Source organism: Choloepus didactylus, chromosome 22 (genome assembly GCF_015220235.1).
Source record: "Choloepus didactylus isolate mChoDid1 chromosome 22, mChoDid1.pri, whole genome shotgun sequence".
Lineage (NCBI taxonomy): Eukaryota > Metazoa > Chordata > Mammalia > Pilosa > Megalonychidae > Choloepus > Choloepus didactylus.
This window is the reverse complement of record NC_051328.1, coordinates 19,984,647-20,000,361: the sequence shown is the minus strand read 5'-3', so window position 1 is coordinate 20,000,361 and position 15,715 is coordinate 19,984,647. Positions and strand designations below refer to the sequence as shown.

At 40.0% G+C, this 15,715-nt stretch overlaps 1 protein-coding gene across 4 annotated transcripts in view; it reads left to right on the top strand.

The window, feature by feature from the left end:
• CDH11 (cadherin 11) overlaps positions 1 to 15,090 on the top strand; it is a 156,056-nt gene extending 140,966 nt beyond the window's left edge. For all 4 annotated transcript variants that reach the window (XM_037815902.1, XM_037815899.1, XM_037815901.1 and 1 more), the window contains 2 exons: positions 11,188 to 11,439; positions 13,761 to 15,090. In XM_037815902.1, the coding sequence (XP_037671830.1) occupies positions 11,188 to 11,439; positions 13,761 to 14,257 (749 nt within the window). In that variant the 3' untranslated portion in view covers positions 14,258 to 15,090. The remainder of the gene's footprint in view (positions 1 to 11,187; positions 11,440 to 13,760) is intronic.
• The last annotated feature ends 625 nt before the right edge of the window (positions 15,091 to 15,715 follow it).

Here is a 15,715-nt window from a genome sequence, read left to right as displayed (position 1 = left end):
GTACCGCTTTTGTTTTTTTTAATCCCTTAAGATATAATTTAGATTTTTTCTCTGGTGCCTGATTAGTACCTTTGTGAAGTTTGTTGAAATAACCTTTAATTTATGGATTAGTTTAAGAAGAACTAAATTTAAAGAAATAACCTTGCCATTTAGAAGTATTGACTGACGTTCAGCTGAATCATTTCTTTCTTTATTACCATCAGGTGTGTTTGGTACTTTTCTTCATTTTGTCCTATGCATTTCTTATTAAGTTTGTCTCTAACTATTTATTTTTTGGATGTTGTCATGAAGTGGAGCTTTAAATTATATTTTCTAAGTGACTATTAGTATAGCTATTTTAATTGATTCATTTATTATTGGACTTTGATCAAAATTGATATAACTTTTCAGCTGATTTTCCTGGTTTTCCAGAGAGGCAACCACATCAAGATAATGATAATTTGCTTCATTCTTTTTAATATTTTTTCTTATCTAATTGTATAGATTTATATTTTCAGAACACATGCTAATAATAGCAATGATAATTTAATTCTTACTTTACTTACTGTTTTAATAAGAATGTTGGTTATTAACCTAATATAAAACATCACCATTATATTCATTTGCTAGATTAAAGTTAAGATTTTAGTATGTGTGTATGTATGTGTGTATGTTAGGGGATTTCCCTTTCATTAGTCTTTTACTAAAAGCAGCAATGTTCAATTTTTGTCAAAAACAATTTTTGGATTCTAACAAGAAGATAGGATGGTTTTGTTCTTTGCTCTAATGATTTCATAAGGTGTTTAAATTAAAGTATCCTAATATTGAACCTCATATTTTAATTTCCAACCCTCTTTTTCCAAACAATGATCATTCGGTAAAGTATGGAGGGAAGGACAAAGGTTAGAGGATAAATGCTTGTCTTTGTTCCTTATCTCTAAAATGGGGAACCATCTTGATATTAATACATTGAACATTTTACACATAATTAATCCTGTTACTGATTTTAAACAAATTATGTTACTCCATCACTCCTAATTCATGGGTTGGCCTGCTCTTTTGAGAGATAAGGACACTGAAGTCCAGAAAGCCAATAGCATAGTTGGAAAAGATCCCAGGCACCCCCAGCCCAAGGGGGCCTATTGCATGCTCTTCAATAGGCCATCCCCACTAAAGTTAGAGTCATATCAGATCACGGGGTTACTTGGCTATTAGAACTTCACTTTGTCATTTAAGCAGCAGAGGACAATTTTAGGATCTTGTAGAAAGGTCATAATGTAACAAAAACAAAAATGCTCCGAGTATTTTCAAGCCACCATGAAACACACTGTCTATTTTATTTGACCTTCTCCATCCTTGATGTTTCTTCCATGGTTAATGTCATTGGGATTCATCAAAAACGAGTGATTTCCTGGTTCTACTACCACAATCTTTCGTTTCCTCCCTTCCATACCGTGGAAAGCTGAGCTGCTCTTATGTACTCTCTGCCAGAATGAGTCATAGGAGGCGGACTTCAGCAGCGAACAGGACACAGTCCCGGGGGTCAAGGAGTTCCCCAAAGCACATGCGTTAAGGTCAGTTACATTGTGCAAACACAGCTGATTTTGTTAGTAGCTATTAGTGACTTTCCTCCAGGGGTGCCGTGACTATCATGGTGGCCCTCAAACAGGTCTGCCTGACACGAACTTTGCCCCTACATCACCCAGTAAGAAACATACCTGCTGGTGTCTTTCTCTTTCTTAAAATTCTTCTCTGGCTCTCTGTTGCCTCTGGATTTAACTGAAACGTCATAGCTGTGTGAGCAAGAAATTATGCCAACTAGCCCCTGTGAACCTTTCTTCTATCAGCTCCTTTCTCTTGCTTAAACATTAAAATTTAAGCTCCAGAAACTTCAGACCATCTTTAGTTCCCCAAACACATTGTGCTCTCAATCTCCATTCTTTTACTCTGTCTGTAATATAATCCTCCTCCTCCTCCTCCTTCAAATCTCACCTCAAATGAAATTGTCTCTTAGCTGAGGACTTGCCAGGCATCCCCAAGCCATTTGGTTGCCTCCTCCTCTCTGCTCCAGAAACTGCACTAACTTCTGTTATTTTCCTTAATGTTCCACTTTGTAAGCATGTATTTCTCTGTCCTTCTCCACCTAGAGTTTTGTGAGCTCTGTGCAGGCATTATCCCAACCCTTAAGGAAAGTGGGTGAAGTTAGTGAAGGAATGGATGAGGAGGCTCTCTGGAACATGTAAACTGCTGCAGAGACTTCAGGCATTAGTTACTATTATGCAAAGAAGTGATTCTGTGTTATTAGCCTTAGACTGGAAAAGACAACACATCTTCTGATGCTGGAATATCCTGAAGGAGTCAATACTCCTTCACTCACCCCTTCCAGTCACTTATCCATTTATTTATTTATAATTCCATGGAGTTGTACAGTTACAGTTTCAATCCAGAAAGAGATGAATTTCAAATGTATTTATTTTACAAATCTAATATTATCCAAGATGGGCCAATTGTAGTTTTATTTTAAATAAGCTCTGATATATTCAGAGTTAAGTGTGTGGTATTTAAAAACATCAATACTAGGGGTCAACAATGGGGGGGTGTGGATAAGGAGTATAGGATATTTTGGGTTTTCCTTTATATTTTTATTCTATCTTATTATTATTGTTGGGTAATGAAAATGTTCTAAAATTGTGGTGGTGATTGCATAACTGTGTGATGATACTGGGAGCCATTGATGGTATGCTTTGGATGGATTGTATGCTGTATGAATATATCTCAATAAAATTGCATTAAAACACATGCACACATTTGCATGGAAAGCCGGTTTGGCTAAGTAAGGATAGCCAAGATAGACTCACCCTGATTAAACCAACTGGCAAACATCTACCTTCCTTTCCTCCTTCCTTCCTTTCCTCCTTCCTTCCTTTCTTCCTCCCTCCTCCTTCTCTCCCTCCCTCCCTCCTTTTTCTGTTTTTCTAAACTAAGTACATTTTCTTTCTTTCTTTTTTTTTTTTTTATGAGCAGCATTAAATAGCTTCCAAGTACACTTCTGGTTTTTCATTTTTATAATTTAAAGATAACCAAACAGATTTTTGTGGATTTTTTTTTTTCTTTTTTCCCTTAATTGCTCCAATGTGGAAGATACTCTGTTGGCAGATCTAAATGACAGATGTCTTTTAATGACCTGCCATTTTCGCTTGTGTAAATAATTATGTTCCTTTTCTGCCTGAAATTCATTGCTGCAGCTTGTCCCACACAGAACACAGATTATCTGAAACACTACCTTCCGCCCCCACCTCCAAAAAAATAACAAATATTGGTCACTGACTTACATATCTTCTGGGGCTTAACTCTCTTAAAGACCCTAAATGTTCATAACCTACTGAGTTCCTACGTGGGCTGCTCTGTGTTAAAATAATAAATATTTAGGCATTATGCTCTTTCCCCTTCTATATACTATTGCCAAAGAGAAAATTATTCACAAACAAAAGTGGAAGGGGCATGATAAAATAGAACAATGAAAGCATTTGTTGATGCCAGCAAGCAGTACATAATGCTTGATGTCTCATACACACAGGCTTGGATTTCATACATCATTCCTACCATGTTATTATTTATTCTGCTCCATATTTTGCAGAACCCTAACTATATTCAGTATCAGAGACGTTTATTAAAAGATCACAATCACCCCAGGCCTCCTTGGTTCAGTTGGGAGATATTACAGCCACCAGAGTCTTGGGTTAAACAATTTTTTATTAGTATTTCAACACTAGTCTTTTATAGAATTTGCCTTAATGTAGCTTTTTTTTTTTTTTAATTTGGCTTCTTGTCTGTTGATTTCTTTTGGAGGAGTGTGTGTATGTGTGTGTGTTTCTGGAAATGCTGTAAGAATGAAGGTGTTAAATGAGGGGCTATGACAGGGAAGAGGCTCCATAAACTTTGTAACCACTTTTACCAGCTTCCACAAGATAGCTACTGCCAAATAATGCAGTAACTTAATTAAATACCAGCTTTCATGTCCTCTCCATGTGGGGTCAGAACACGTCACCCTCTCAGCACATCAATGTAATTATCAGTCATGGAAGTTCACTGGGGCTTCTTTGGGTGTCCCGAGTTCACATGGAATCTTACTGCATAGACATGATTGATAGAATCAATGTCCCTGTGGTTAAAATCAATCCACCTTCCCAGAGGTGGGGGAGGTAGGCTGAGATGACATGGCTCAAAGCCCAAAACCCCTAATCACAGGGCTAGTCTCTCTGGTGGGGCCAGTCCCCCCACCCCCTAAGGCTGCAGGTGTGGCTGCCCCTCCCTGTTGTTTTTTCAGGTGTGGTCCCGGGTCCACTGTGAATAACAAAAGACTGGAAATTCCAAAGATGTAAAAGTTTACCTCCCCAAGAACTGGGGACAAAGAACAGCCAAGTTTATCATTATGCTACTCCGATCCTTCCAATTAACCAGTCATATTAGGGAAATTTGGCCAAAAGGAGCCAAAATAATTGACATGGAATAATAGCAGGATTCCAGAGTTGGCTGTGTGTTAATAAAATACATTGAGACCTAGAGGAATTGGAATGCTAGTTGTGTTTATATTTTCCATATTATCTTGAGCAGTTGCTGCTCTTGTTTCTCAGTTTCCTTCCCTATAAAATTAGAGTAAGGCTTTATTTGCATAGTTTGAAAAACTGGGATAAGGTATATAAGTGTAACAAGCAACAGGGCTTACACATATTAGCTGCTCAATAAATATGGCTTATTTGAATGGGACTTAACCTAAAAAATACAAAAGAAAGAATTAAATAAAAAGATGAAGACATTTAGCAGGAACAAAACCCATAATACAGACTTAGGCAGCACTGGTCAGGTTGGTTAAAACTGAGGAGTGGAAGAAGATGGAGACTGGAGGTTGACTGCAAGCTAATGAATCAGTAAAATCTGACCATGGTGCAGGAGTCAGGTTGATTCTGAGTTGAATAGAAAGGAGTATCATTCAGCCTTTCATTTTGTGAACATACAAAACACACAAATATGAGTGAAACAAGACCCCTGCCCCCGAGGAGGATATGTTCTGGTGGAAAGGATGGACATTGAAACAATTGCCATGGACTGTGACATGTGCAATATGTGCAGTGGCTACAGATAGACAGTTCATATGGTGTTCAAAAAGGAAAGAAAAGAAAAGAAAGAAAAAGAAAAGATATGCAGGTGATCCTAGAAGTCTAAATTCAGTTTTAAGCTTTAGTAACATGAGAAGTATAAATGCTATAAACTTTAAAATATCATTTGAAAATTTTATTGCTTCAGTCCTGATTGAAGATGGCAAACATTGACTAAAACCTAAAATTTAAATTAAAATAAGATTTTTCAAAATTCAGTAATTTAAATGTAAAAGAAATCAAAATAATTACACTTTCAAATGATATCTTTTGTTGTTTTGTAGCATATATACTTCTGAAATTATTAAAGCTTAAAATTCCATTAAGAATCTTGAGATATATTTTGTGTTTGTGTGTGTGTGTGTGTGTGTGCGCTTTTCCATTTTCTTGAACTGAGGTGTTGCTACATTTCTAAGGAAAGTTGAGTGGGCCTGGGGGAAAGTAATAAAATAATGATTATTTTGCAAGTGACTTGGATAAACTGTCTTCAAGCATGCAGGAGCTTTCTATGAGGTAGTTGGATCTATTTTTTTCTCTGAGATTTGAGCAGAAAGGATAGAGTAGATTGATATGGATTAGAAGTGAGAAAGTATCTCCCTGGTAGCAGGGGGCTGTGACTTTATAGCTGTACCTCATTCTCCTGCGTTTGACGTGTTTCTGTTGTTTGATTAAAGGACCTCTCACCCACCAGGGCTATTGCCTCTGACCCTGGAGATAGTCACAGAACACTTGGCTTGGCCTAAATTCTCCAGCTCTTTAACAATCTTGAGAGAGACAAGCTCAAAATTAATGGACCTGTAACCTTTCTTTGCAGGCTAAAATGTCTCTGATCCAGTCTAAGCAATAGGGAATCTTCAGATTCAGAGGAGAGAAGGGCAGAGGAAAAGAAGTGGCAAAGAAGGGCATTTTGAGGCCTTTAGGGATGCTCCTGGGGTGACCGAGCCCCTCACCTCGAGCCTAGCCTCTCTCCTAATAGCAGACTGAGAGCAGAATGTCCTCCTCATTTACTGTAGTGCTTTCTTTTTTCACATATCTAACATGCAGGGGCTGTGTCCTTATATTGCCCGTTTTGCCCTACTACCAAACGTGTTAGTGTGTGTGTCTGTGTGTGTATGTGTTTGTCTGCTTATGTAGGGTTGGTACCCAGTGCAGTTTATCAAGAACTGTTTGCCCATCAAAATTTTCACTCTGGGTATCAGTTTAATGTAACCTTCCATTTTGCTACTTCATCATCATAACCCAGGTTATGTTTTTGCATTTCAAAACTGGTGTCGTAGAGACCATATTCTCAGGCACCTTTATATTTTGTTATGGAAATGTCAAAGTGTACAGGTAAAAACAGCATGTGATTCGATGTGCATGTTGTAGATACAAAAATTCAAAACCTGGATTTATTTTTCCATTAATAGAAATACTACAATTTGGGTATGACATATACTAGTAATTAATGGCCCTGTCTTCAAGTTTTTGCCTAAGCAGGGAAAAAATGGAACCAATTACATGTCTGCAGCAAGGGAGGAGAACATTGGGTGTCAGGATGAAAAGCTGGGGTCTTTGAAAGACACTCGTAGCATGGGAAGTATGTTGGCCAGGACTGAAGGGCATGAACTGTTTTCTTACCTCCTGATGATAAGACCTTCTGCATAGATAATTGCATTCAAAGCTGCAGTGACATTTCCAAGAATCTACGTTTCTCTCTTTGCCAATAAGTTTCTCTTCCTCATTAGCCTCCTGCTCAAAGCAGAGAGTTCCAGAAAAAAATTAATATTTACTCAATGCTTTAGTTTCCTGGGCTGCTCCAGCAAATGCCATGCAATGGGCTGACTTAAACAATGGGAATTTAACGGCTCACAGTTTTGAGGTTAGGACAAATTCCAAATCAAGGCATCCTCAAGGCGATGATCTCCTCCAGAACATGGTGGCATTCTCGGGCTGGCTGATGGCAATCCTTGGTCCTGGGCTCCTCTGTCACATGGCAATGCAAGTGGCAGCCTCTCCTGGCCTCTCCTTTCTCTTCTGGATTCCATTGATGTTCTACTTCTGGCTGCTCCTTCGGTGACTTTGTCTGTCTGTCTGAATTTCATTCCACTTATAAAGGACTCCAGTAATTGTCTGAGGTGGGCCACACCATAACTGAAGTAACCTCATCAAAAAGGTCCTACTTACAATGGGTCCACACCCACAGGAATAGATTAAGTCTAAGAACATGATTTTCTGGGCTCCATACCACCACACTGAGCCTGTCCCACAGGCTGGTGCAGTGCTGAGTAACCTCGTGAATGGAATAAAATTTAACCCTAAAAATTATTAGCTTCATAGATGAAAATATGGAAGCTCAAGACACATTTAATATGTGTAGTCAGGCACTTAACGAATGCATAGCCGATTCAGGATTCCTACCCAAGTCTGCAGGAAGACTGGGAGGTTTGCTCTTTGGAGAATTCATAAAGGAGAAGGATCTGAGAAATCTCTTGACAGAAATTTTTAAATGAATGGAATATCTATCTTTTTCTGTGTCATTTTATTCTTTTTCTATGACACTTTATTAACCGTGGAGCTTATCTGACACTTCCCTGAACATAGGTCCTCAATGAACTTTTTTTTATTCCCTGGGGTCACTCAGAAATCTCCGAAATATGCTGAGAGTGAGGTTATCTTTCTCAAAAATAGGTAGGGAGGGCTGGTCTAACTGAAATAATTTATATGAAAAAGCTGTAGTCAAACCGAGGATGCATATTTGCTTCCTAGTAGGTGGGGAGTTTATTACTGTTGTTGTTCATTTGTTTCTTTATCCATGTGTTTGTCTAGCTTTGTTTTTCTGTCCATAATGGCTCTTTGTGTTAACAAAAAATCAATGATGAGAGCGAATCACAAGTAAGACCCTCAGAAGCCTTGGTACTGAATCTTCTGCAGTGCCCTTCCAAGAAGAAAGCTCCCCCTCGGCTTGGTGCTGGAGTGACTTGGATCTAGAGGGGAAACATCTTTCTTTCATTTATTCATGCAAACGACAAAGACCACCTGTGTGCCAAGCCACGCTGGTGAGACAAGTTCCCCTCGCACATCACCAGCCCTAGAGGACTCCATGCCACTGTTGCGTTTCCTGGTAGAAGCAGTGCTGAACTTTCTGGAAGCATGGTGCAGAGGACAACCCCTCACTTTCATTACTTCATTTGGTTTCAGTAACTACCCAGTGAGACATGCTCAACAGCCACCATTCCCCTCTTTTTAACTGGGTTCCCAAGTGAGGCTCTCAACAGGGAAGGACACATTTCAAAGTGTATAATTAGCATATGTGCAAGCAGAAACCATTAGCCCCTTGCTTTCCTACCTCTTGAACTCATCTTAAAATCCATATGTAAAACATGTTTTGTTAGAAGAACATTTTTGAAAGTTCTCAAGATTCTACTTCATCTATCACTCAGGGACTGCAAATGGTTTGGTCAGCTGTGTATTTTGATGAGCTTTTATGTAATAGTTTCAGTGTGTCTGATAGGATTCAGCTGTTCAGAATTGGAAACATCTTGAATTCACAGGCTGGTGGCATGTTCAGATCCATGTTTCCCATTTGTGTTTGATTTTCAGTTACCTTCATGTGGAAGCCAGCCTGCTGTGATCTGGGGGTGCAGTCTTTCATGGATGGCATATTGAAGAATTGATTTTAAATTATAGCTTACATGCACACACACACACACATGCACACACAAAATAGCCCTCAGTAATGCACACCCCCTCCCAACACACTACTCTGGGTAACAGAGTAGGACTTACCTAATAGGTAAGTCAAATAATCTATTGGGGCTGTCATCCATTTCAAATAGGTGTATTTGACCAAGCAATTTAAGAAAGTTAATGGCATTGGTGACATTTCAGAATGTTTGAAATGTGGAAGATGTTCTGATTTTTTTTTTTTGGGGGGGGTAACGTTTTATTTGAACTCAATTAAATAGAAGAAAAAATAACTAATTTTGAAATGATTTATTATATATATATGTAAGTTGTTGCTTTTTAATTTTTGTAATTGCTAAGTATGGGATAATGGTATAGCTTAGAATAGGAAAGAACAGCCAGGGCATGGAATTTTCAGTTAAAATTTCATTTGACCGGTTTATTTTTTAAGACAATATTTTTCATAGTATATCTATATTTATATATATGCATCCAATTCCAGTTTTAAGAGTGATATATGCTGATCATACAAAATTCAGAAAATACAGAAATGAGGGCTCACTGTTCTGTCTTGTCTTGATTGAGATGTCAGCAGTGAAGGGCAAGGAACCCCCATAAGAGGGTCCCACAAGAGCCAGTGGGAGCACGCCTTACCTTCTGCAATACTCAGAATGTGTGCTCATCCATAAATGAGACGAAACTCACCTTTTATATTTTCTTTTATAGCTCACTGAGAGAATATTACTCTTAACTTTTAAAAAATCCATTTTATTTTGAGATGCTAAGATATTTTTCTCCTAACACAAGAAGGCTAATTCATGTTACTGTCAGTCTCTTCAGATTAGCCACTGAGCCATCATGTTGGTTCTAACATTCAAGTTGTTATGAATTAGTGATTCTCAACCCATAGATGCAGACAGGTCATGCCAGGGTACCATTGTGTGCGTGGGGGGGAGGGGGGTGATTTAATGGAGAATATTCGAAATTTCTGTTTTATAATACCAATGTTTCCCCAGAATATGCAGCCAGGAAAAATATTTTTGGCCAGTGGAAGTATGATGAAAACATGCTGAGGAAGCATTTGGAGGGTATAGGTTACAAAGGACTGGGAAATACTGCTGCACGTGAAAGCCAACATCTGGAGTCCCAGTTAAGCCTTTCCCAGAACACAGTCACACCATTTGGTCAACAGATATTTATCGAGCGCTGCCATGTGGGACACTGCAGAAACTAATGAGTTAGATAAAACTCCCTGTTCTCAAAAAGCTCACAGTCTAGTAGCAGTCCGGGCAATTATGGAAACAAATAATGGCGGTATAGCGGGATGCATATTTCTATAGGAATGTACGGTGTTCGGGGTCATAAAGGATATCATATGGGAATTCCAGGGAGACGACCTTGAAGAGGAATTCACCAGTATTGATAAAAGGGACAGCTATTTGGGGCGAGAGCAGCAGGTAAAAGAGGAAAAGCATGGTGTGCTCAGGGAGCAGAAGCGGAGCTCAGCATGTCGGGCAGAACTGGTGCATGTTGAAGGCTGTGGGATGTGAGCCTGGAGGGCAAGGCAAAGTCTGGAGGAGGGAAACACCTGGAGGACCACTTTAGAGATGCCCTGTGCTGTGCAGACAGAATAATCTTGGACCTTTTTTAAGCAGGAGGGGTGACATGGTTAACTGGTGGGTGATGGTGTTTGAGTTTCAAAAAAACTGCAATTCTGCCTCTAGGTTTCTAAAATATTTTCTCCTTAACGAAGACATTTTCCATTGGGACTAATGACTGGGTCCATCATTAAAGGCAAGGTTTGAGAATAGACTTGGGATCTCTTAAAAAACAAACTAAATTTAAAGAAAACTGGCCAAAGGCTTGTCATGTTGTAGGGAAAGTGCTCACATAAAAAAGAAGCTTTTTTTATTCTCACATTGACTTATATATTTAATTATGCTATGCTAACACAGATTATGTGGTTGATGCCCGTACTTTCTTGTAGTATTTGACTAAGGGGTCAACCCCCCCAGTAGAAAATGGTGTGGTTAGCTTGCCAGTGAAGGTGTTCACTATTTGCCAAACAGAAATAAACTGATTTCTGAGTTTTGTTCCAAAAGGAAAAGAGATTATTCTGTGATCTTATCATGCCAAGTGGCTGCCACTTCTATAGATACTTAGATGAAAGACCAAGAGGGAAAGATTTGGGTTGTTAATCTTTGTGATGAGAAGAGTGTCCTCAAATGTGCATGCCGGATGTTAAAATGTTAAGGATGAAAGTAGTTGAAATGGGAAATATTATCTTGTATATATGTTACCACAGTGAATTTTTTTTGAAAAAGTGAAGGATGTGACTTGAATGGTCCTGATGTGAGAGCGCACCTTGTCTTGCCTTTTCCAACAGATAACACTGCAGGGGTGTATGCCCGGCGTGGAGGGTTCAGTCGGCAGAAGCAGGATTTATACCTGCTGCCCTTAGTGATCAGTGACGGTGGGATCCCGCCCATGAGCAGTACCAACACGCTCACCATCAAAGTCTGCGGTTGCGATGTGAACGGGGCGCTGCTCTCCTGCAACGCCGAGGCCTACATTCTGAACGCCGGCCTGAGCACGGGGGCACTGATTGCCATCCTCGCCTGCATCGTCATCCTCCTGGGTAAGGGATCTGCCGGGCACCCACGGGCAGGGCCTTACGTCTAGGTACCCACCCTTGATCACATCTATTTCTCCAGTAAGGGTTGGATACCAGAAGCCATGCTATGTACTGTTAGCACAGTTTGAGACCAGAAAGAGGTGGTGCCTGCTCTCCCATATTTTCTGATATGGTGGTCGGGCAAGCAAATTAACAAGCAATTATGATAGAATGCAGGGAGAGTTATTATGAGCAAATTGCCGGGCATCACGGAACTGCATAGCAGAAGTCATCTGCAGGGCATTGGTTGGACATCAGAGAAGGATTTGCAAAAGGGGAATTTAGACATAAACCTGGCATATGAACAAGGGTTTCCCTCACAAGAGGAAGGAGAAAAATTTTAGCAGAAGGAATAATCATGAGACAAAAGCATGTGAGGGATTCAAGGAAGTGCAAGTAGGTCAGCTTGACTGAAGCCCAGCCCTGACCCTTCTAATTGTCCTGTGTAATGACTGTGTGCACACCTCGGCTTAAGGGGCCCTCTGGGAAGCTTTTTCTGCACTTGCTTACTGGTTAGGTAACCCCCTTCTGCATTCGTATCCTATCCATGCTTTCCTCTATAACAGCAATGCGGTCATGCTGATAGCATCTACCATTGCTGGGTCTCAGGTTGGTTAGATCATTTGTCCCAACATCAAAGAACGCTTGGGTGACAACGCCAGAAGTCAAACCTGAGTATGTGATGCCAAATCTATGCTTTTTCTTACAATGTTTAGTTCTCCGTTAAATGAATAATGCCTGATTCCTTAGGGAAGAGCCATTGAGTTCATCTCAACAAATATGTATTGAGTATTATCTGGGTACCAGAATCTATGTTAGGCCCTGGGGAGAATTTTATGAGATTTCTGTGCTCAGTAAGCTGAAAATCTACCGAGGAAAATATATGTGAACAGGTGAATACAGCTGGAAATGGCAAGTGGTATGATAGGGACATGAACCAAAGTTGGAGGGGCACAGAATAGAAAGTGCCTGACATTGTCAGAGAAGGTCAAAGACCTCTTCCTGCAGGTGACATAGGTGTCGGATGCTGAAAGGGTTTTCCAGCTGGAGAAGGGGGCTGGGACAATGGATATTCCAGACAGAGGGAACAGAATATGCAAAGGCCCTGAGGAGTTCATTATCTAGTGGCAAGGACAGATGTGTAGACTGGGTGAGTGACATTACCTTGGTAAGAACAGCATCAGGTGGGTGCACAGAGCAGGTATCAGTAGCCCTTTCTGGGGTCAGGATGGAAAACCAGAAAAGGCTTCCATGACAAAAGATGAGGAGGAGTCAGCCAAGCAGAGAAAGGAAAGGAGTGGTCCGGGCAAAGATTCTGGCAAGAACAAGGCACAGAGGAAGGGCACTGGTTGGGGAGCACTGGGCACTGGGAACCACATGCCATCCAGGCAAGTGCAAACTCTCATCTCTGCATCTCGGAGGGATGGTGAACCCAGGGCACTCCCAATCCACTTGCTGAATTCAATCGCAAATATCTTGTTCGGTCTTGCTGAGTGTGTGAGTGAAGCTTCTAATGGATAATATTGTAGAAGCCTCTTCTGTGGGAAGAAATCAATAAGGAAGTAAGCAGAGCCTGAGCTTTCCTTGTAAATGACGCGGCTCTCTCCCCCGAGATTGCCTCAACTTAATGGAATTCCCTCTCCCAGGGAAGAAACGGGATTAACTTCCTCTGGGATTTCAGCTGATGCTATTTTCATATATGCAAATAAGTGGGAGAAGATTTGTCTCCTGAGAGTCTTTGCATTCTTGCTCATCTGTACAGTGTTCTGAAGAGATACCAGTCAAGCTCTTGATAAGGTTCCTTTTACATTAAGGCAGAGTAAGGTCGGTGCTGACCTCCCAGCTCAAGAGCTAGGGCCTGGGGTCTCTAAGTGGCTCATTTATGCTATGGAGAGGCAGTGCCTTCCTTTGCAGAAAGAAACTGGTAGAAGCCACTTTTAAGAAACTGCAGACCAACATATTTAGAATCTTCCTAATATTTGTGGAGGTTGAACCCTGGAATGACTTCCAAATGGTGTCTGGGTCCATCTGTAAAAAGTTAAAATATTTCCAACCTGCCTATTTTGGGGGCAGAATGTTTTCATGCAGTATTTTGCACAGGAAGAAGCAGATGGAGGGCAATGTTTGCATATTTGGGGATTCCAGGTAAAGCTCTCATCTTATATACTGGTTTCCGTTTGGAAGCATTTGTACACCAGGATTTATGGTAAGCGGAGTTCCTCTGGGCAAAGAATGCAGGAATACCGGGCTTAATTTAAGCTGCCTTTCTTTTTCTTCCCCTGTAGTCATCGTAGTATTGTTTGTGACCCTAAGAAGGCAAAAGAAAGAGCCGCTCATCGTCTTTGAGGAAGAAGACGTCCGCGAGAACATCATCACCTATGACGATGAGGGGGGTGGGGAGGAAGACACAGAGGCCTTTGATATCGCCACCCTCCAGAATCCCGACGGCATCAATGGATTTATCCCTCGCAAAGACATAAAGCCCGAGTATCAGTACATGCCCAGGCCTGGGCTGCGGCCAGCCCCCAACAGTGTGGACGTGGATGACTTCATCAACACGCGAATACAGGAGGCAGACAATGACCCGACGGCCCCTCCCTACGACTCCATCCAGATCTACGGGTACGAAGGGAGGGGCTCGGTGGCCGGGTCCCTGAGCTCCTTGGAGTCAGCCACCACAGAATCAGACTTGGACTATGACTATCTACAGAACTGGGGACCTCGTTTTAAGAAACTAGCAGACTTGTATGGTTCCAAAGACACTTTTGATGACGATTCTTAACAATAACAATACAAATTTGGCCTTAAGAACTGTGTCTGGCGTTCTGAAGAATCTAGAAGATATGTAAACAGGTATTTTTTTAAATCAAGGAAAGGCTCCTTTAAAACAAGCAAAGTTTTCCAGAGAGGATGCATTTAATAAAACTGCAAGGACATCAAAGTGGTAAATACTGTGAAGTACCTTTTCTCACAAAAAGGCAAACATTGAAGTTGTTTATCAATTTCGCTAAAGAAAAACCACTTGGCATACAAAATATTTAAGTGAAGGAGAAGTCAAACGGTGAACTTACAATGAAGGGAATTTGTTTATGTGTGACGAACATCTAAGTCTTTCTTTCTTCTTTTTTTTTTTTTTAATTTGTCAAAGAAGCTTCCACAACATTAGAAAGGACAACAGTTCTGAGCTGTAATTTCGCCTTAAACTATGGACACTCTATATGTAGTGCATTTTTAAACTTGAAATATATAATATTCAGCCAGCTTAAACCCATACAATGTATGTACAATACAAGGTACAATTATGTCTCTTGAGCATCAATCTTGTTACTGCTGATTCTTGTAAATCCTTTTGCTTCTACTTTCATCTTAAACTAATACGTGCCAGATATAACTGTCTTGTTTCTGTGAGAGGCGCCCTATTTCTATGTCATTTTTAATGTATCTATTTGTACAATTTTAAAGTTCTTATTTTAGTATACATACAAATATCAGTATTCTGACATGTAAGAAATGTTACGGCATCACACTTATATTTTATGAACATTGTACTGTTGCTTTAATATGAGCTTCAATATGAGAAGCAATCTTTGAAATAAAAAAAAGACTCTTTTTTAATTCTGGGTTTGATTCTTAACATTGAAAAAAATCAGTATTTCTAATACCCCATTTATATCTCTCATTTAAAATAATTGTGATCTTTTAGTAACCCCATTTATGATCTGTCTGTAGTCTGTCTGTTGGTTTTTTTGTTTGTTTGTTTAAAAGCCAGTATGTTTTACAAATGTTTTTTCAAACACAATTCTGTAACATCATGTAAAGCTTTTCTGTACATTCTCAGTCTTAGCCTCTTGGCTTTTCTTTGCATGCATCTTCTTAAAAAGAAGTTGTTAAAGAGCTGGGTCAGTCTATGATTTTGCAATGTATGTTATATAATATGCATTTCTCTTGTATATCAGTAGTACTCTGGTTATGAGAGGCGAATCCAAGAGGAAGGGAACTATCACAACTCACCTGCTCCAAGTGTTGATTCTATGACCCATCCTGAGCATTTGGGGGTGGCATGAGTGGAGAGTCAAAAATTTGAATTAGCCCCACTTAGATATCAGAACGCCAATGCTGACTCTAATTTTCTTTACATTGATCTTGCCAGACTATCCCAGTGATTTTGATACTTGAAACTGCTTATTTATTTTTCTTCCAGTAATTTTAACTTTTCTTGAAATAATGGGACATTTTAAAT